Below are 21,203 nucleotides of genomic sequence, written 5' to 3'. Positions count from 1 at the left end.
GTTCGGGTGGCGGCATCCCAAATGCCAAATGGTAAAACGTGCGTCTAACAATAGTGCCGCCGATTAGATTTGGCACACGCAGTGCCCGATCATGGCAGCGAATGAACCAAACCGAGACCTGAGCAGAGGGCACCAGTGGACAGCGAGAATGCCCAAGGACGAGAGTGCGGATAGTCCGCGGCTGATGTGTGAATTTTGTGGCTACCGCACTAGAATCTACTGGAACCTGCAGATCCACCGAAGGCGACACACCGGTGAAAAGCCCTTTAGTTGCGACAGGTGTCAAGCCAGCTTTGCGGCGAGGTACCAACTAAATACACACTTGGAGCGCCACCAGGACATCGGCGAGCGACGCCGGCGACACATATGCACCGACTGCAATCTAGGATTCTCCAGCTCTAGAGCTCTGTATCACCATCGTCCACTGCACGAGGATGGGAAGCGATTTAAGTGCTCGCAGTGTGAAAAGTCTTTTGCCCAGGCCGCAGGATACGCCCAGCATAAAAGGTGGCACCGGCAGAAGAGGCAGCGGGCGACAGAAGTAAAAAAGAATGTGTAGTGACCCTTAAATGTAGTTTTTGAAATAAACATTTTCCCAAAACCAAATCGCGCCTTTTCATTTAAATTCCATTGGTGGCGAGAGTGGGACCAAACGGTGTCAAGTCACAAGTTCAAAAGCTTTGAACTGGCGCCGTATGGTCACACTCCTGTGGTGTTGTTTTTGAGACAACAGGTTTATAAAATCAGTTTTTCCCTTACATTTCGATTTTCGACGCTATAAGGTGTATTTAAGCAAGGAAAGTTTAAAAAAAAGAAATCTAATACTGAGGATTATTTCATATAATAAACTTGTGGGTGTCATAGGCAAAAAGATGCAGAAAAAGTTATTCGAAAGATAAGAAGTATATTGTTAAAATTTGTTTGATAAACGACATTACCGATTAAAAATGTCAATTTGTTTTAAACTTAGCGCACTTTTGAATCCTACTTTTGAAAGTAGGATTTTTTAGTGGTTTTTGAAAGCTTGACGGTAGGGTTTGGTCGGAAATCCGATTCGGCCATTTGGCAACACTGGAACAAATCGCTAAAAGCAAAAAGACGCAATTTATTTAACGCACATTCAGCAAAAATCGAGAGAAAAACTCACAACGGGCAATTGGCGGCGTCGGGAAGTGACAAAAACAGCTGTGGCGGTGGAAAGGGAACTAGAAAAGTATCCGCGGAAAGTGCGAAAGGTCAGCGGAAGAAGCAGACGGCAAGGAGCGTAAAGTAAAATAAAAATTCTCAGTTGCTGCGGTGTGCGTGCGTGTGTGGATCTATCTGTCACTTTCTGGCGCGCACGAAAGATATACACAAATCGAGAACGGTGGACACCAACCCCCACCCACTAGCTCCATCGCCAGCAGTGCCACCCCCCTGGATGTGTGCGCCCGGTTCCGGTGCCGTTTGCCGTTTACCATTCTTCCACTGCAGCCGAGCGGCAGAAAGCAGAAAGAGTGAGAGTGCCACAGGAGGGAGTGGGAGCCGCATCGAGAGAGTCAGCAGGAGCTGAGCAGGAGCCGGTGCCGTTATACAGGTAATGTGGATACTTGGATACATTCAAAAGCTCTGGCGCGCGTGTGTGTGTCTGTATCTGAATCTGTATCCGTATCTGTATCTGTATCCGTATCCGTGGGCATGCAATTTCTTTTCATGTTTCTTGCACATTTCGTTATTGTGGTTTCCGCCCCCGACTCCTGCCGCCGCCTGCCCCCCCGCCTGGTTTTATTTATTGCCGGTGACTATTCATCCCCAACAGAATTCAACCTTCGATAAGGTTAAAAATTCCAAACAGCCCACAGCTAACACAGTATCTCGGTTTTCCTCTGGCTGCTGTAATTCAACGGCACAAGCGCCACACAATAAGCCCCAACGTCGACAACAACAATAGAAAAGCGTCTGCAGACGCAGACATTTGACCTTGTTGGGAAACGGACAACAATGAGAACAATAACAACAACGCAGACGACACTCGCCCACGCAGACGATTACATTGCAAGATTCGGAATCGGAATCGGAATCGGAATCTTGAGCAGAACTGTTAGATTACCAACCTATTCCGATTCCCAATCTCACTGTATGTGTTCTATAGCGACTGTGGACTTCATCCACCAACACGCCTGAAAGACACGCGTCTGGAAGTCTAGTTTCATAATATCCATCTGTGAAGTTAGCTAAAAACCATGTTAATCTAAAAAATGGGCTTCGTAAATCAAGTTATTGATTCTAATAAGAACGGCTAGAGATTTCCACAAACTGATTTCGATTCCGGACGCGACAGAAACCCAAACACAAACAAAAACACAAACACACACGCGCTCGCAATTATCACAAACATCGCCGTCACCAGGGTCGGGCTTTTATCAGATCCAGCCGGCTGAAGCAGCAGTGGCAGAAGTAGAAGCACCAGGCCAGGGGAAGTGGGAAAGGGGAAAGGGGTGGGCCAGTGAGGGCCAGTCAGACATCATCACACACATGCATGCCAATTATCAGGTTTTAATTGCCACAGCACGCACTAAAAAGAACAAACTAAACTGTATATCAAATATTTTAGAGACGCTGACTTCAAAACTCCAGAAGACGCAGAGAGACAGCGACACAACGAAGCCTGGGAGGAGAGCACAGGAGCAGGATTCCAACGAGGAACACGAGGAGCAGCTGGTGCGGCGGAGCTGAGCCCGGAGAGATCCTGAAATGTTGCCATTCACACCGCAGGTGGTCAAGCGATTATTAGCACTCAAAAAAGGCAGCGAGGACAACAGCGTCGAAGGCAAGTGGTCGGAGAAGGCCGTCAAGAACCTGGTGAAGAAGATAAAGAAGAACTCGCAGTTGGAGGAGCTAGAGCGGGCAATCTCCACGCAGAACTGCCAGACGCGGTGCGTGACGGTGCCGCGCAGTAAGCCCGCACCCGCCGGTGAGCATCTGCGGAAGGGTTTGCCGCACGTCATCTATTGCCGTCTGTGGCGCTGGCCGGATCTCCAGTCTCAGAATGAACTGAAGCCCCTGGACCACTGCGAATACGCCTTCCATCTGCGCAAGGACGAGATCTGCATTAATCCGTATCACTACAAGAAGATTGAGTTGTCGATTCTGGTGCCAAAGTCGTTGCCCACGCCGCCCGACTCCATTGTGGACTATCCGCTGGATAACCATACTCACCAGATACCCAACAACACCGACTACAATGCTGCGATAATCCGCAGCGCCTCACTGAGTCCGCCGCAGTACATGGAATTGGGTGGCTCCGGCTCCGGAACCGGTGCGGCCACATCCAGCTCAACTTCTGGGGCACCATCTTCCTCCCCCTCGTCCTACCAACAGCAGCAGCAGCTGTCCTTCGGCCAGAATATGGACTCGCAATCGAGTGTGCTGAGCGTGGGAAGTAGCATTCCCAACACGGGCACCCCGCCGCCCGGCTACATGAGCGAGGATGGCGATCCGATCGATCCCAATGACAACATGAACATGTCCCGGCTGACGCCGCCCGCCGATGCCGCACCAGTGATGTACCATGAGCCGGCCTTCTGGTGCTCCATCAGCTACTACGAGCTAAATACGCGCGTCGGCGAGACCTTCCACGCCTCGCAGCCCTCAATCACCGTCGACGGCTTCACCGATCCCTCTAACTCGGAGCGCTTCTGTCTCGGCCTACTCTCCAATGTCAACCGCAACGAGGTGGTGGAGCAGACCCGCCGCCACATTGGCAAGGGTGTGCGGCTCTACTATATCGGCGGCGAGGTGTTCGCCGAGTGCCTGAGCGATTCGTCCATCTTCGTGCAGAGCCCCAATTGCAACCAGCGCTACGGCTGGCATCCGGCCACCGTCTGCAAAATCCCGCCCGGTTGCAACCTGAAGATCTTCAACAACCAGGAGTTCGCCGCCCTGCTGTCCCAGTCCGTTTCGCAGGGATTCGAGGCGGTCTATCAGCTCACGCGCATGTGCACCATCCGGATGTCGTTCGTAAAGGGCTGGGGAGCCGAGTATCGCCGCCAGACGGTCACCTCGACGCCCTGCTGGATCGAGCTGCACCTGAACGGGCCGCTCCAGTGGCTGGATCGCGTCCTCACCCAGATGGGATCGCCGCGGCTGCCGTGCAGCTCCATGTCCTAAAGGGGTGGCCGGTTCCGGTTTTTAAATTGCGACTACAAAGAGCGGAGAACGCTGTAGGAATATGAGTGCTCCCACTTCGGAGCTGATCGGAGAGCACAGCCCTCTGGGTATCTGAAAATTAGCACTTAAGTCTTCAAGTTTTTAATTCGATTTTAAATGTACAACATTATAAATGTACAAAACCTCTGCTTTTATTTTGAATTAGTGATTCTAGTGAAGCTACTGTTCAGATCCCCGTGAAGGCTGGAAGGCTGGAAGGCAGGGGGAAGCGCAAACAACGCCACTTGTCTGCGATTTCTCGCGTCCTCTTCTCCGAATCAGACCCGATATCGGGGCACTGTGGGTGTCGAAACAAATATAAGAAACAAGATGAAGGTGGAAGATGGAAGGTGGTCACAACTGGCCACAAACAAAAACCAAGAAAAACTCAAACTGAGAGAGCACATATGAAATAAGTTCAGCAAACGATATAAACGAGTGGTATAAATGGAAAACCGATACAAGAAACAGATGCAACAGATATATATATCTATATACAAAGAGCACACGTATATCTTTACAAGCGTTTATGGGCGTTACAGTTTAGGATTATATACATATATTGTGGAACGTACGCGGAAAGTTACATTTTTCGATAAGCTATAAGATGGAGCAGCTCCGGAACAATTTTTTTGAAACATTTTACAGACAAAGTGACAAAAGGATGAGGAAATAAACCATAGAAATAGAATAACACTGAGCCCCCTGATCTGTGTGAGTCGATAACGAGAGAGATTCAAAATTCTTTGTGAAAGAAGCAAAACATACAACGGTGATTTGGAACTAAACAAACGTAGGAAGGATAACAGCTAAGGGATAAGCTGGACAGGAACTGGGATTTATCAAGCTAGAAGCTTACACACCACACTCGGATACCATACATTGCAAATGTACATAAGACCAAAAACAAGCAGGAACAGGAACAGGAACAGGAAGGAAGGCTGGCTTCGGGCGGAGCCGAAGATGATATATCCTTGCCAGCTCATCGGCATCGGATGTGGGCAGAGCTTGCCAGGGTATATCAGCACGATGACATATTCACGCAGGACCTCCACTTGATCGAGCACGGGATATATATAGCTATATATGTATGATGATGGTTGTTAAACGTTTCGATTTTCGCTTAGTATGTGTGTGTTAAAATTTGTCAGCTCGCAAAACAGAATCGGCCGATTGAGCAGCTCTTGTTAGTCGTAGTATCCGATCGTAAATATATATATGTAAAGCACTTGCCCAACAAAATCACAACTCAGGCCACGTCGTCGGACCTCCCAGGCCCCGCCAGGGCCCAGCTTCAGGAACTGCATTTAAATCTTAACGAAAGGAAACTGATATCTACCGATTAGACTCGTTTTTTTTCGAAACAATAGCTCAAGTGTCAATTACAGTAGAGTACAGTACAATACAGTACAGTGTGTATTAGAACCAATTGCAATATGATGTGGGCCGGATTTTGATCGGCAAGTGCGCGTTCTTCTTGGGTCTAGATCTTAAGTCTATATATGTAACTAAATTCGCTAGCTTATCTTGACACTTAGCACTTTAGGCCAGCCCAGCGAGAGCCCAGAGCAGTTTGTGTTTTTGGTCTTCGTTTCAGCCTCCGCTGATTAGGGCTATGATGATTATTATACTTTTTTGTCATTCGCTGTTACAACCAAAAATAACTATAGTTTAAGTTTTGTCTTTATTGATTCTATTATAATATACCATTGTAGTGTATCATTTTTTTCCGAGTTGCTTCGAAGTTGCACCAGCCCGAGTGGGTGTGGGTCTAGCCTCTAGCATCTAGCATACCGATTCGGTCTCTAGTAGTAGAGCTAAATTTTTTTTATTATCGCTAATCATGTAATGTAATCCTTAAGTTACGCCTAAACGAAACAGAACAAGCAAACGAACAGCAACAGTCAGCGTCAACAGTCCTCGGATCTGAGCCAGAGAACCCAGCAACCCAGCAGCCTAGCAGCCTAGCAACCTAGCAACCTAGCAACCTAGCAACCCGTACCCGAACCGTACATCTATGAAGTATAAATACAAATATATACATATATCTAATATGCAAGCATGCAGATAAAGACAAACACAAATCGTATATTTAAATAAACACTTATATTATTAAACAGCACCCCTTCTAAATGGGATGGTAGGGACTGGGAGGGACTGGAACTGCCTATTCGGCAAGTGTCCGATTTCCGAGGGGCTCGGGTTGCTTCCGACTTGTATCTTCAAGATTCATGTAGCCAGTGGCTTTGGACGACTCATCTCTCCTCGTGCACCCTGAGATGCTGCTTGAAGTTGGACTTCCGCAGGAATCGCGCCGCACACACAGGACACCCGAAGGGCCGCAGCTGGGAGTGGGCGATCTGGTGGTGCTTCAGCTCCGAGGCGCTGAAGAACCGCTTGCCGCACTCCGGATGCGGGCAGGCGTAGTCCCGCTGGTTGTAATGCCGCTTCAGGTGGGTGCTCAAGTAGCATTGGTCGGTGAGCACCCGGCCGCACACCGGGCAGGTGTAGCTGAGGGAGGAGGTCTGCTCCTGCTCTCGATCCTCCGGGTGCCTGAGCTTCGTGTGGATGCGGCGGGCGTGGACCGAGTGGAAGGTGAGATCACAGTTGTCTGTCAGGCAGGGATACGGCTTCTCGCCGGTGTGGAGGCGCCGGTGAACGGATAGGTAGTTGGCGTAGCGGAATCCCTTCCCGCAGATGTCGCACTTGTGGGGCCGATCCTCGGTGTGGGTGACCGAGTGGATGCGGAGCTTGTTCAGCTGCCGGAAGCCCTTGCCGCACTCCTGGCATCGGTGGGGCTTCTCGTCCGTGTGGGTCATCTTATGGATGCGAAGGTTGTAGGCCTCCGAAAAACGCCGCCCGCAGACGTCGCAGGTGTGGTCCCTCACCGATCCCCGGGAACGCTTCTTGGCTGGCTCTGGAGGCTGCTCCTCTTCTCGGACCGGGGATGGTTCGATCAGACTGAAGCCCATCCCGAGGAGATCCAGCTCCGGGCTGGGACTGAAGAGCTCTCCCGGCAAATCATCATCCAGCTGGGCGAATAGCTTGAACTCCTCCAGGCAACCGCTGTAGTTGCTGTTGTTGTTGTGATCCAACTCCTCCATCGCCCTCGTCCGGTTCGCTGAGTTCGATTCGGCCAACTGTTGCCCAAGACTTCCGCCGCCGGTGGCACCACAACACCTCAGCAGAGAAAAGACCCGAAGTCCACGATAAGATTACGCCTTGTTTAATTGTGTAGTATATTTTTACAGGCTGTAGTAGTTAGGTAGTTGGCCCTGGAATCAGAATCGGCCTCGGAATCGGAATCGGGAATCCGGCGAACCAACTGGGTGACGCTCTTTCTATTTTATCGTCCGCTGTCTAATAAAATTTGCCGATAAATGAGTGATTAGTCCCCCTGGTGGTTTACTTTGCACTTTAGACGTGGGCGGGGCGCACTTTGAGCCACTCGGGGGGCCCTGTCTCTTCCTCCCATCCCCAAACCCCTTCCCAGTGAAGCTCTCATAGCTTCATAGTTGAATCTATAAGAGAACTATCTGATCTACTCGATTCAATCCGATCTGATCCCACGACCCTCAAGAACGTTTATTTTTATAACAGAGCGGAGGAAGCAAAGGGGTTTGTGGAATCAGAACTGACAAGCTTTGAGATCTGCCTTTATTATCCTTTTCTACCTCTGGAAAAAGGATATGGGTACAGAAAATATCTCATTTTAAGTTTAGGGAGATTTTGATTCAATTATTTAAAAAATAGGATAGTAATCCCCGTCCACAGCCCCTGAAAAGCTTAGAAGTAACAGGTAGAGGTAGTCCCGAAGCTTTTCACAGATTAGAGCGAGAGGAAAGACCTGTAGTGGAGGAGGACCACATCCCACGGAATGGAGCCACAACGGACAAGAACACATAACATTCGGTGATGATCTGAAAGAGCCAGACTAGGGCACAATTATAATTTTTCGTAAAACAGCAATGGAATATTTCAGGTGGGCTTGGGTTTCCGGCTGGAGATCGGATCTAGACAGTGAACTTCTGGAGAAGGTGGCGCAGCTCCTCGTTCTGGCGCCGCAGGAAGACCACCTCTGCATCGTATTGCACCCGCATCTTCAGCACCTCGACGTAGTGGTTAAGGCCGTGCTCCAGGGTCTTCCACAGCTTGCACTTTGAGGCCGGAAAGCAGGCGGAGAACTGTCGCCAGAAGTCGCGGATCTGGGTGTCCGAAATCTGGATAAGATTAACGGCGTTCATGTTGCTGCCCGGCTCGTGCTCGTACATCTGCTTGTGCATCTTGGAAGTGAACAGGTTCATGGCGTGCAGGCACAGCGCCGGCTCCATCACCAGGTAGTGGTTGTGGCACTTCTTGGCCGCCTCCTCGCGCTTGTTGAGAAAGACCTCGTTGCGGTCGCTGTCCTGCTGCTGTTGTTGTTCACCCCCTTCTGGTTGGTTGTGCAGTCGGTTGGGCTTCTGGTCCTTCATGAACACCTCGGCGCACTTCCGGGGACTCAGGCCCTGGGGCTGGCAGTTCGGACAGTATGTGTACGGCATGAAGACCTTGGTCAGCTCCTTCACGTCCCGCAAATGACGGATGCGTAGTGCGGCGAAAATGTTGTCGATCCTTACGAGGCACTTGTCTTCCTCGGAGTAGGGCTCCAGGATCTTCAGCAGGCGCTCCTCGATCAGGAATCCGCCGCGATCGGACAGCTTGCGAATGAGATTGCGCATCAGGCGGAGCGATTCTGGCGGCAGCTCCTTGATGTCGGGACGGTGCTTGGGACCCGACTTGCTCACCACCCGGTTTTTGGGCACCCGGCCTATCCGCATGTCGAACTTCTCCAATATGTTGTTCCGCTTCTTCTTCGACTTGTTGATGTTGGGAATCGGCGCCACTGGCCGGCTCCAGGGCATCGCCAGTTGCTGCTCGTGGATGATGCGATCGATGTGGTAGACGCGGTCCACCAGGAGATTCAGTTCCTGGTAGTTGATCTCCCAGATGCGGTCGAACTTCTCGCGATTGTTGAGTCGCGCCTGGTGGGCCTTCGACTCCATGTCGTTGATGTTTGCGTGGAGCTTGTAGATGTCCGAGGAGAGGCGGGCAATGTTCCGCTTCCCGGTCAGATAGAGGTTCTTCAGGCCACGTCTGGTGCGCCCAATGGCCTCGTGCAGCCTGGCCACCCGTCGCTTCTGCTGATTGTTGATTATCACGTTCTCCTCGTTGCGCTTCTGCAGCACCTGGTAGTTGTAGTCGAGCTTCTCGGAGTTCATCAGCACATTATCCCGAGTGCGTCGCAGCTCGAGCTCCAGCCGCTCGCACTCCTTCTCCAGCCGGATGCGCGTGCTCTTGGTCAGCTCCTCCTGCGACTCGTTGATCTGCTGGGTCTGCCGAGCATAAAACTGCTCCCGCGCCCTCACCAGGCTGGCCTTCTCGTCGAAGTTGGCGTTCATCGCATCGAAGAAGGTGCGCCACTTCTCCACGGCGCTCACGGCGAAGATCTGGCGCTCCTCCTCGATGGTGTGCCGCAGCATCTGCAGGTGCTGCTTGTAGGCCTCCTTCAGCGTCTCCACCTGATGGTCCACGCGCTCCACCAAACAGCACAAGTCCTGGGCCTGCCGCCCGCGGTCGAATTCGTATTTGGTGTTCATGCGATCGACCTCGGCCTGACAGGAGGCTATCATCTCGTCCTTTCGGGCCATAATTTCGGCGATGCGCTTCTTCTGCTCCTCGATCTGGTCCCACAGCATCATCGGCTCGTTGATCTCCTCCAGCTCTGTCCAGCGGGCCTGCAAACGACAAACGATTACGGCGGTGGTACACTTTTGAATTAAAATCATACCTTTATGTCCGAGAAACGGGCCATCGTCTCCATGCTCTCGCGCTGAAGCTTCACCTGCACCTGGTTCTTTTGCGTGGCCTCGAACAGGCGGCGATTCAGTTCGCGCCGCTCGTTGGCAACCCGGACATTGGTCACCAGCTCGTTGCCGAAGCGCACCAGCTCGTCCAGGCGCTCGCTGGACAGCTCCAGCTGCTGGTCGATGGGTGACTTCTGGGCCTGGCAGCGCTCCACCACACCCTTCGGCGCCTCCCGAAACTGCTGGCGGACTCGGTTGAGAATAGCCAGTCGGCGCTCGTCCAGCTTCTTGACCGACTTGTCGCAGTGCTCATTGTAGATCATGCCATCGATGCGCTCGTTAAAGGACTCCCAACTGGCCATGGGGCCGACTTCCTGCTCGACCTCCTCCTCCTCCTCGCCGCTCACGTCGCTGAGCAGGTCCGCCTCCTGGTGCTCCTCCAGCTCGTCCTCGTTGTCGTCCATGGTGGCGGTGAAAAATATATGATGTACAAAATGAAATCCTTGTTTTCAATTTCCGGTTGCTCTCGGCTGGGGTCTGTGGCTGCGTTTGACTCGAAAAGTTTGATCGAAGGATCCTGGATTGCCATGGTTCCGTTTTTCACACTCGTTTCCTGGGGGGGGTGGGTGGCTGAGCTGTTTGTTGACAAACATTCCAGCCCACAGCCCCCACCCACCTCGCGGTTTATCGATGGGCAGTAATCGAGTCGCTCTCTCTCGCTCGTAGCGCTCTCTGCTCGGTTCCGTGACGTCACCTGACCTTGCCAATTGCAAAACGAATGGAAATTTTCCACTCCGAACGTGACCTTGTCACCTGTGCGTTGCAACGGCCTAAAATGCGGTGCAAGGCACCGATTAACCTTCGCCTAAGACCCTGCGCCCCCAATGGTTGCATTCAACAGATTGATGTCCCACAAAATACATCCCTGCGCGGCAAAATTCAAAAAATATACAATGTGGGCAGTATATGTAATTTGTATGTGTATAATTGTTTATAATAAATTGTTTACATAGTACGCAATTGAACCTATTTAGAGCTCAGAGCCAATAATGGGGGAATTCGGGAATGGGGGAGCCGCACTTAGTTGTCCTCAGTCTTAAGGGTGATTTCATATATCAGCTCGTCGTTAAAATGATGACTCTGGTTGGAGGTTTGCTGCATCTGGAGTTGCTGCTGTTGAACAGCCTGGATGTATTGCTCATCCGTGAGCAGCTCCTCCCCCACCTCATCGTCGACATCGTCCTTAACGACCACGTTTTCGACCAGGAGCCGCTGGTCGTCGTAGTCTGATATCTGAACATAGTGCGGTTCCCCCTCTACAGTGGACAGATAGTGGTGAACCTCTTGCTGGTGCTGGCCGTCGACCACCAACAGACCCGCATCCTCAACCAGCTCCTCGTCTTCCAACAGGCCCAAGGGGGCCTCTTCGTCCGGCAGGTCACCGATAACTGAGCCGGATCCCTGCAACAGACCCGGAGCATCCACATCAGGATCTTCGTCGCCCACCATGCGACGGGTATTGCTGCGACACTGTATGGAGCGCTTGTGGGCATCAAAGTAGTTGATGTCGGTGAACTCTTCGTGGCACAGGTGGCAAACATAGGAAGCCTGGCTCAGGTGCATCTCCTTGCGGTGGCGGGCCATCTTGTGAGCGTCGCGACACTGCATGCCACAGAAGGGGCACTTAAGCATGCGCCTCATGCCCATGTGAACGTTGCGGATGTGCTCCTGCAGGGAGAAGTTCTTGTAGTAGGCCTTGTGGCAATACTGACACTGGTAGCGGCGCTTCTTCTCATGCGTCGTCTCCCGGTGGCGCTTTAGCTGCGTGTTCTGGGCAAACGTCTTGCCACACATCTCGCATATGTGCTCCTTCTCGAGATGACGACGCTGGTTGTGGACACGCAAGTCCTGCTTTGTGGAGAAGTACAGCTTACACACCTCGCACACGTACGGCCGGATACCCATGTGGCGGCGAGCATGTCCCGCAAGGTACTTGCAGTCTCGATACGTCTCCGAGCAGTAGGTGCACGCATAGCGGTTCGTCCCCGCCACCAGGTGAGTCTTCTGATGCTTGGAGAGCTTGGATTTGTGCATCACATCGGGACAGATTCCACACTCCACCGGCAACTTCTCATCCTGGATACTGCTGATCATTGAGAACTCGACGATGGGCGTGTTCTCGTCGTCGAAATCCACAATAGTGGCTATCAGGTCGTCGAAAAGGAGGTAGCGACGGGGGCCCTTAAACTCTTCTAGCATCTTGTCGCTAGGCTTCACTTCGTGCTTGAAGTCCTCCTCTTCGTCGTGTCCGTTGAAACTGCGACGGCTGATTTGCAGTGCGGTTGAAGGCTTCGTTGGAGGCGGCTTAACTGGCGGCGGGGAGAGTGATGGCGAAGGAAACTCCTCTTCCTCCTCCTCCTCCTCTTCTTCGGGTACCTGAGCACTATACTCGAGACCGAAGTCATCCTGATCCACTTCCACCAGTTCATCCACTTCAGACATTTCGGCCACCACAAATTGCTCGCTCAGCTCGTCCGGATGGTATTGCGACTGCTGATCGCCGGGAACTTGTATCCGCGGGGACCCGGCGACCAGCAGTTCTTGGCAGTTTTCGAACTGCTGAAATTCCATTTCGTCCACAAGAAGATCGCCATCGACGCCGTCCTCGCTGATAATTAGGAACTCCTCGTCGTACTCGTTGCCCAGACCGTCCAGCACCACGTAGGTAGTGGCATCGTCGCTATCCACGACCCCAACACCGCCCACTCCGACCACCCGGGATCCACTTACGACGCCACCGCCACCATCGTCCTCGTCAGAATATTCGCCCCTGGAGGGCAAAACGAACTCAATTGTGTCTGACATGTCCAGGTTCATCGTGGGCCGGTAGGGTTGTTGATAATATATAAATATAGGAATAGATGAATAGATGTATCAATTTATCGATATCCCTTGTGGTTCTGCCTAAGTATCGATAACACAATTATTTGTTTTGTTTTATATTTTTGCCAACTTGAAAATTAGCTTTACCGGGCCCACCGGACAGTCACAAAAATATATGTCACCGTGGGCCGGCTGTGCTATTTTCATTCACAATATGACAAATGTATATAATTAAATTATAATTTCGGTATTTTCTGTTTGGTCACACAAGGTGGATGTAGCAATTAGAGATGACAGTTAGAAATGGCTGCTAGAGATGGCATATTGATATGGCTGGTAGAGATGGGCACATAACAGTATTGAGAAGTGTCTTCAATGTTATCGATAGAGTTTTTTCGCGCCCTACAGTTACGACTGGCAATATTTTAAATTGTGATTCCCTCTTAATAAATTTAACTTGTCTTTTAATTCCCAGCTCTTTATTCAACAAAAAAGTTTAAATTTAATAAATTCTTTAATAAATATAATGAAAATACCATTTACACAAGATGAACGCTTCTGGCAGATTTAGTTTTTTAGCTTTTTGGAGCTTGGTTCGCTCAAATCCGGGTCCTCGGAGTCTTCACGCCTTTTGCGAAGTCCTGATGCCGATGATAATTGATTCACATGCTCCATGTGCTCCACAGCTACCTCATTGGCCTCAGTTGCATCTTCTTCATCCTCTTCTTCCCCATCCTCCATATCTTCCAGATCCCCATGAACATTCTCATTTTCCGAGTCTGAAAAATCTTCCTCCTCGGCTGCTTTCTCCCCATGGGCCTCCCGCCCATATTCTTCCCCATCACAATCCTGATACTCATTTCCATCCTCGTCTTCTGATTCTTCATCCTCATCCTCAAAATCATCGTTTCCCAAAACTTCCTCCTCTCCTTCATCATACATATTTTCATCATCGTCTTCCTCGGTTGCATTCTCATCGTCCTCAGAGTCTTCTGCATTCTCATCGACCTCAGAGTCTTCTGCTTCTCCGCCGGACGAAAGTTCCAGCGATTCTTCTGAATTTTCGTTTCCATTTTGATGGGAATTTTCATTTTCATCATTTTGGAAGTGTTCGTTTTCATTATAATCGCAATTTCCATGACTCTCGTCCGGACGTGCTACATCCGGCGGCGACTCCACTGAACCAGACGGCTCCTGTTCCGTCGGCGGGCCGTTTGGCTCCTGGGACTCATTCGGAAACTTACAAAGCTTATAAAGGACCCTCAAAGCTAAGCGATACAGGGAAGAAACTCCCGAGGTATTGGGTTGCGCCGTCGAGGAAAACACCGCCGGTTGCCAGTCGAGAATTTGGTCGACTTTTTTCCTTATATCACTTAAGTTCAGCATATTACCTACTATTTTTATATAAAAATAAAATTTCACAAATTTTCACTATTAAATTCAACTACCTTAAGAACGGGAACGTTTCGGGACTGACTTCGCTGGCTGCCGAAAACGTAGTAAAGGAAAATGTCCAGGATTGCAAAAATTTTGACAGTTTCCTTTCTCTCTGCCTTCTTGGCCAGAAGAACTAGGAAACACTCAGATGCAATTAATTTTGACATTCTTTTCGCTGTTCCTTCGTCGTTAGAATCAGGAGAAAAGCACTAGGTTGAAAAGCTTGCCCCGTCCCTGGACTGCCCGATAGACCGATAACGATTGTTGGCGCCAAATCAAAAATCAGTGCGCATGCGTAGCGGCCTCTTGTGTAGCGCGACTAACTAACTTGGCTAACTTCTGGAATTGGCCCGGTCGGTGGCACACCGGCATTGCATTGCATCTGCAAACTCGGTGGCGCGCGCTCGTCTTCAGCTCGAGTGTTAGTAACTTTGGTTGTTTTCTTCATTTTTTTTTTGCAAATTATTCGATTCTCGCATTGGCATCCGAGAGCGTGTGAAGTTCGCGCATGCGTAGTTGCTGTTTATTAACCAATTTTAAAAATTGCGGTTTACCGCAAAATTGTGCAAGATTTAATTTTATTTTTGTTCTGTGTGTGAGAGTTGAACGGCAGTTTAAAAAGGACTCCAAAGGATTAAGACGTAAAGTGAAGGGATACGATTACGAGATAGGATTACATCCACAAAGGTCAGGCGGCAGGTAAGCTTTCGACGGTGACTTTGAAAGGCGCCCATATTTGCTTTTTATTGGCATTCATTGGGCCTTATTGTTAATTGGGCTGATTACAAGAGATGGAAATCACAAATAAAAACAGCAAACAAAACAACAAAATATAAATAACAAGCGGCCGAGCAGTCGGAGCTACAACATCAAATAGGATTACGCAAAGTTGCAAACGCTTTATGCTGATGTTGATTTAAGCCCTGATGTCTGGCTGGTATCGTATTTATTTGTTTATTTGTCGGCTCGGGTTATTTGTTCGCCGTACTGCCGTGCTGCAACATCTGCCTCAATCAACAAATATGGGCCAAACTTGACCCGCTTTCAGCACGGAATTGGCATCTCGGGAAGGGCCCCTTCCAAATGTGATGGCCTCTCGTTTATTTGGCAATTATAAATTATACTGACATTATACAATGGCCGGGCATCCCCTTTCTATTTGCTCTCAATGGCTGATTACAATACGGCCAGTTGGTTTTCCGGATCTTTGTTGGCTCTTGCGGGAAAAATATTCACAACTGGCCATAAAAGCCAACGAAAGAAAGTAATTTCGGTTTAGAAACTTACCCAAAATCAATTTATTTCCATTTTGCAGACACACCAGATTCTTGGTCAACTCGGAGTAGGCCAATTAAGACCGGCAGCAGTCAGCAGTCAGCAGGCGGCAGGTGTTGCAGTTGCAACAACAGCAACGACATCAGCAACATCATCAACAAGTGGCATCGTTTTGCGGTTTTTTTTGCATCGTTCGGCATCGGCGGGCGGGTCTGGGTCTGGGCCGGGAACGGGAAATCGGAAACATGTTCTTCATCTTCTCTGGCCACCGATCCCCCAATCCGAGTCCCGGCTGCCTCCACTGGCTGCGACTGGTGGCCGTTATCGCAGTGCTGCATCTGCCGCAGTTTGTGTGTCATGCTGGCTGGGCAACCAGAACGGCAGTCAACGCCATCGACGCCTCCTCCTCCTCCTCCTCCTCCTCCTCCACCGCCACTGCCCCCTCCAATTCCATGCAAATCCAAGTACTCCAAGTCAACTGTAGTCGGGATCTCCTTGAGATGCAGCTGGAACTAAGCCGTCCGTTTCGGGGTCTGCTCTATGCCAAGGATTTCCCGCTCGAGTGCCGAACCCGCGGCCTGGACTCCACGCACCTGAACCTTCGCATCCCCACCTCCGGCTGCGGGGTTCGAGCCGAGCCTCTGGATGATGGCAGCCTGGAGTACTCGGTCCGGGTGATGCTCCAGATGGAGCAAAAACTGCGCCAGAGCACCGACATTCTCAGTTCCGTGAGATGCCAGCTGCCGGCCACCGAAATGGGCATGTCGCTGCCCTCCTGGCGGGCTGAAAATGGACGCGAAAGGTACGATATCCCTAAAAATAATCCAAGTCCCCTACATTATTGTCTCCCTGACAGAAATGCGAGAATGCGAGCCTTGGCCGCCGCTGCGGGTGGTGGCCCAGCTCCTGCCCACCACATGGAGACGCCGCGCGTTAGGATCTGGCTGGAACTGGGCGGTCCGAATGGCACTGGCTCCGTGGAGGTGGGCGTGGCCACGACCCTGACTGTGCGCGCCATCGTTCCGGGCACGATCGGAGTGCGGGTGGTGGACTGCGCCGCCCTGGACGGACTGGGGGAGTCATCGCAGCAGCTCCTCGACGCCCGGGGCTGTCCCATTGACGAGCAGGTGAGTCCATCCATTTGCGTAACATCAGTGCCTCTCGGGCAGCATTCTGCGATGGACCGTTAGATCGGAGAAGAAACCAGAGATTGAATAAAAAAAAAACAATCTAAAAACAAACGGAAAGTCATTAATTAGCCTGTTGAGATGGCTGAGATGGCTGAGATGGCTGCGATGCTGTGGGGCGATCTCGGATTGATCGCATTTAACTTTCATTTTTATAGAGAAGAAATCTAGAGTGTAGAGGGTATCTATGGGTATTCCTAGTCCAGACCAGACTGCAGCTGATTGGAATATATTGAAATGGAAGAAATTGACGAAACAGGTTTCAGAAATTGCATTTTCCAAATTAACGGCAGAAACTGGCAGAAGACAGTTTCAGAAGACGGCTTCAGAGGAGAGCTTCTTCAAGCCGTAAAAAGCCATTCAGATAGTCTTCGACTTCGAAGGTGTCACAACTCAATTTGGCCAAGACTTTGGCTAACTTTAGGGCCGAAAAGAAACACTTTTCCAGCCTGTTCAGAATCTATTACTTATCTGCAGCCCATGTCCAATCCACAAGATTCAATCTTCAAGGAAAGTGAAACCCTAAATCGATAAACTGATCCATTAATCTGATCTGTTAGATAAAAAATCTCTGGCCAACTCCCTACCGGTAATGGGGGAAAACGCCTCATTAATTGTAACAGTTATTACAGCACCGACTCCTACGGAGGCAGTTGGAGAAAAAAGCCAAAACTGTTAGCCGTAATTATGCGATCATCGTTAGAACAGTTTTCGTTGCTTAGCCAACCCAACAGGCCCAGCCAAAAGCCATTAAAAACACGAAGAAAAACACTAAAAACTACAACTAAGTTCTCTCGAGCTGTTTGGTTCTTCAGCTCTTCGGTTCTTCGGTTCTTCGGGGGTTCGGTTCTTCTTGAGTAAATTAGGAGGTCACAACAATTAGCCAACAGTGAAATACATAGAAATATTTATCGTTTAGCATTTTGACGTGCCCCTGTTGCGGTTGCCTCATCATCGCCGTCTCCGACTCCCTCCCTTTTGGGGCACCACAATCTTCCGATCTTCCACCCAACGACGGTCGAGTACAGTGGTTGGAATACTGTTTTTTTCTACTTAAAATTATCAAGAACTTATCAGATATCTTAGTTTTGAATAAATATTGTTGTTATGTTAGTTATTATTATATTAATTTTGAAAGTGTCTTGACTCTTTCTTGTCTTAAATCTTTCAATAGGAAATGTACCTCTTTTGAAACCCTTCTCTAACTCTGAGAAGAACAGTCTTCGGAAGAATCTGTACTGCATCCCACTGTGCCACAGTGGGCAATGCCATTGCCGGGCATTTGCATTTCGGTGTGCACATGTCATTCATTTTCATTCACGGCCCCAAAATGGGTCAAACAAATCTTTCGCTGACGCTCAGATACATTTGTATCTTTTTGTTGCTTGGCTTATTGCTGACGGTTGCTGACGGTCAGGGCAGAGCCAGAAAGATCACACGGCTTAATTTCTGTTTTATTTGAGGAGGCATTTGCATTTGATGTTTGTTTTATTGTCCGGCCCGGCCACAGTGCCTTCCGTTTTAGCACATTTCATTTTCTTTGGCATTCGCATCTGCGTTTGTTTAGTGTTTGGCCCCCTTTCTTACAGTTTCTTACCTGTATTTTCTTTGTATCTGCTAGCTGCCTCTGCCTCTGCTTCTATGATACCTGTAAAGGCACCTGTAGTGGCTGCGATGCGATTGCAAATTTATGCGCGCACCCATCACGGGTTGATTTGTTTGGTTTAGAAACACTTCTGGGTCAGAGCGTGGAGGAAAAGTGATTTAGAAGCGCCGCCCCGTCCTCAGTCTTTTGTCTTCTGGTCCCAGTCTTCTGGCCTCGCTCTTCTCTTGCGAGTCTTCTGTCTTCGGGCTGTTGTCTCCCCAGATGCGGCGACCCACTTTCTGGGGTAGAATCTCTAGAATGTGAGTCTGTGACCCGAATGGGAATCCGCAGGCGGATGCGTTGCAAGAAGAGTCGAAATACTTGCTTCTTATATAGACTATATACTATATTTTTGACTTTAAAACTAAGCCCACATCCTGCTATTTATTGTAATTCAAACAAGAGCCATCTATGACTGCCATGAGGAAGCTCCAGCTCTCCAGATTGCTGCATTTTTGCACGTGAACTCGTTTGAACTTCCGCAGCAATTTCACGTTATTGTCTCAAGTTTCGCACCCACCCAGTCGCCACCACCGCCACCACGACACACATGGCTCCTCCACGTGCTCCACGTGTGCAAATTGAATCCGTCGGAGGGGCCTCTGGTCTATGGTCTATGGTCTATGGTCTCTGCCTTCCGTTTCCAGTTACAATGGAGATGTAAATCGCTCGAGTCTTGTAATTTTATACATGCATCATGCTTCATATCTGCATCTCCGACAGAGTCTGGCTATACAGAGCATCTGCAGTATCTGTATCTGTAACTGTGCCCGGGTTTTTCGTTGTCATTGAACTTGGCTTTGGCCGCGGCTTCTTGGTATGTGGCTGGCTAACGGAAGTGGCCCAAAAGCTGACAAAGCCAACTACTGCCGACGTGTGAACGCATGTACTTTTGTCACCCAAATATTGTATAATCCGCGGCCTGTAAAGAGAGGAACAGGTTTCAGGTTCAGGGTCAGGTGGCAACTGCCAGCTGGCAGGTTCTGCTCCGTTTAAGGGGCCATAACTGTGACATAACCGGACTATATATTCTAAACACTTTCCAGGTAATGCCCGCCCTCCACACCCACCACCGGCCGGCGGAGGAGGGCTGGTCGAAGCAGCTGGAGGAAGACCTGGTCGAGCGGACGTTCGAGGCCACGTTTCCCGCCTTCAAGTTCCCGGATCGCGAACGGCTCCACGTCAGCTGTGGCGTGCAGCTCTGCAAGGGGAAGTGCCCGTCGGTGAGTATGCAACTGTGCAACACTTCAGCTCCGCATTTTTTATGCATCTCAATTAATTGCAACGAAAACGAAAGTGTTGCCTTGCTACCTTCTTTTCGAGCTCTCTGGGCCCTGGTCTTTGTTTGTGGCTTCTGCCCAGTGTAGCGTGTTGTTGCGTCTGCTAATTAATGTGGTTATTGCACCGAAAGGCATCCAACTGGAGCCGCGCACCCACTTAGCTGCCTCCTCCTTGCCACTCCACACTCGGCACTTTGCACCACCTTCTCCTACCTGCAGTGGCAAGTGGTGCGGAAGAGGGGCAGCTCCGCTGCAGCTGGTTGTCACCAAATCGAAAAATTACATTCCCCTAATATTTGGAAACTGAATTGCAGCTAAATTGCCGACAGAAGACTCCGGGACAGGCGCCGCCATCCCTCAGTGCGGATCAGCACCTGGCACGGATCGAGGTCTTCAACTCGCTGGCCGTGACAGCTCCCCAGATCGAGGTGGACCGTCTCCGGTACGACAGGCGCCAAAACATGAGCGGTGAGTCACGGATGCCAGAACACCCAAACAAGGTTTCAGGATTTATAAACAATCGACTCTAAAATAACCAAATATCCTAAAGCAACAAACTCAAAACTCAGGGTTCCCCCGATTAACCGTCTTCAATGTTTTCGATTTTTTCCAAGGGGTACCCCTTAAAAAGTCCCCATTTTCGGGACCCCCCATTTTGCTACCTTCCGAAGATCATAACTTTTCCAATTTTGATCCGATCTAAAAAAAGCATACCTTTCTATAATCAGGGAACTGATTAGCTCAATTCCTCATTTAAAACTTTTCTTAAATATCGTTTTCAATTTTTTCCATTTTTCCAAGGGGTACCCCTTAAAATGTGCCCATTTTCAGGACCCCCCATTTTGCTCCCTTCCGAAGATGATAACTTTCCCAATTCTAATCCGATCTGAAAAAGGCATACCTTTCTATAATCAGGGAACCGATTAGCTCAATTCCTCATTTACAACTTTTCTTTAATATCGTTTTCAATGTTTTCGATTTTTTCCAAGGGGTACCCCTTAAAAAGTCCCCATTTTCGGGACCCCCCATTTTGCTACCTTCCGAAGATCATAACTTTTCCAATTTTGATCCGATCTAAAAAAAGCATACCTTTCTATAATCAGGGAACTGATTAGCTCAATTCCTCATTTAAAACTTTTCTTAAATATCGTTTTCAATTTTTTCCATTTTTCCAAGGGGTACCCCTTAAAATGTGCCCATTTTCAGGACCCCCCATTTTGCTCCCTTCCGAAGATCATAACTTTTCCAATTTTGATCCGATCTGAAAAAGCCATACCTTTCTATAATCAGGGAACCGATTAGCTCAATTCCTCATTTAAAACTTTTCTTAAATATCGTTTTCAATTTTTTCCATTTTTTCCAAGGGGTACCCCTTAAAATGTGCCCATTTTCAGGACCCCCCATTTTGCTCCCTTCCGAAGATGATAACTTTCCCAATTCTAATCCGATCTGAAAAAGGCATACC

At 49.6% G+C, this 21,203-nt stretch overlaps 7 protein-coding genes across 9 annotated transcripts in view; 3 read left to right on the top strand and 4 right to left on the bottom strand.

The window, feature by feature from the left end:
• LOC6503669 overlaps positions 1–21,203 on the top strand; it is a 50,386-nt gene that overhangs the window by 27,546 nt on the left and 1,637 nt on the right. The window contains exons 1-5 of one of the 2 annotated variants that reach the window (XM_001963925.4): positions 14,657–15,050; positions 15,667–16,428; positions 16,483–16,753; positions 19,505–19,681; positions 20,053–20,206. In XM_001963925.4, the coding sequence (XP_001963961.1) occupies positions 15,872–16,428; positions 16,483–16,753; positions 19,505–19,681; positions 20,053–20,206 (1,159 nt within the window). In that variant the 5' untranslated portion in view covers positions 14,657–15,050; positions 15,667–15,871. Of the gene's footprint in view, positions 1–14,656; positions 15,051–15,666; positions 16,429–16,482; positions 16,754–19,504; positions 19,682–20,052; positions 20,207–21,203 lie in introns of those variants that run through there. The other variant, XM_032452683.1, reaches the window with a different exon arrangement.
• On the top strand, positions 85–1,373 carry LOC6503667 (zinc finger protein 660). Its single transcript, XM_001963931.4, has one exon. The coding sequence runs from the start codon at positions 92–94 to the stop codon at positions 557–559; it is 468 nt and encodes a 155-aa protein (XP_001963967.2). The 5' UTR covers positions 85–91; the 3' UTR covers positions 560–1,373.
• Positions 1,028–6,305, top strand: LOC6503668 (mothers against decapentaplegic homolog 3). 2 transcript variants are annotated; one of them, XM_014905532.3, is made up of 2 exons: positions 1,028–1,576; positions 2,594–6,305. In XM_014905532.3, exon 2 carries the CDS (start codon positions 2,734–2,736, stop codon positions 4,147–4,149), a length of 1,416 nt encoding a protein of 471 aa, XP_014761018.1. In that variant the 5' UTR covers positions 1,028–1,576; positions 2,594–2,733; the 3' UTR covers positions 4,150–6,305. The 2 variants fall into 2 exon arrangements, with proteins under 2 accessions (XP_014761018.1, XP_001963966.1); XM_001963930.4 differs by lacking the exon at positions 1,028–1,576 and adding an exon at positions 1,681–2,532.
• On the bottom strand, positions 6,228–7,684 carry LOC6503989 (zinc finger protein 239). The gene has a single exon (XM_001963929.4). It carries the CDS (start codon positions 7,290–7,292, stop codon positions 6,444–6,446), a length of 849 nt encoding a protein of 282 aa, XP_001963965.1. The 5' UTR covers positions 7,293–7,684; the 3' UTR covers positions 6,228–6,443.
• On the bottom strand, positions 8,102–10,749 carry LOC6503988 (dynein regulatory complex protein 1 homolog). Its single transcript, XM_001963928.4, has 2 exons — positions 10,016–10,749; positions 8,102–9,962 (listed from the first exon to the last, which is right to left on the bottom strand). Exons 1-2 carry the CDS (start codon positions 10,493–10,495, stop codon positions 8,202–8,204), a joined length of 2,241 nt encoding a protein of 746 aa, XP_001963964.1. The 5' UTR covers positions 10,496–10,749; the 3' UTR covers positions 8,102–8,201.
• On the bottom strand, positions 10,999–13,062 carry LOC6503987 (zinc finger and SCAN domain-containing protein 31). Its single transcript, XM_001963927.4, has one exon. It carries the CDS (start codon positions 12,906–12,908, stop codon positions 11,112–11,114), a length of 1,797 nt encoding a protein of 598 aa, XP_001963963.2. The 5' UTR covers positions 12,909–13,062; the 3' UTR covers positions 10,999–11,111.
• On the bottom strand, positions 13,018–14,402 carry LOC6503986 (uncharacterized protein DDB_G0290685). The gene is made up of 2 exons (XM_044716864.1): positions 14,363–14,402; positions 13,018–14,308 (listed from the first exon to the last, which is right to left on the bottom strand). Exon 2 carries the CDS (start codon positions 14,298–14,300, stop codon positions 13,482–13,484), a length of 819 nt encoding a protein of 272 aa, XP_044572799.1. The 5' UTR covers positions 14,301–14,308; positions 14,363–14,402; the 3' UTR covers positions 13,018–13,481.

This window comes from Drosophila ananassae, chromosome XL, assembly GCF_017639315.1.
Source record: "Drosophila ananassae strain 14024-0371.13 chromosome XL, ASM1763931v2, whole genome shotgun sequence".
Classification (NCBI taxonomy): Eukaryota; Metazoa; Arthropoda; class Insecta; order Diptera; family Drosophilidae; genus Drosophila; species Drosophila ananassae.
Note: the sequence above shows the minus strand (reverse complement) of the source record. Positions and strands in the feature narration are given on the sequence as shown.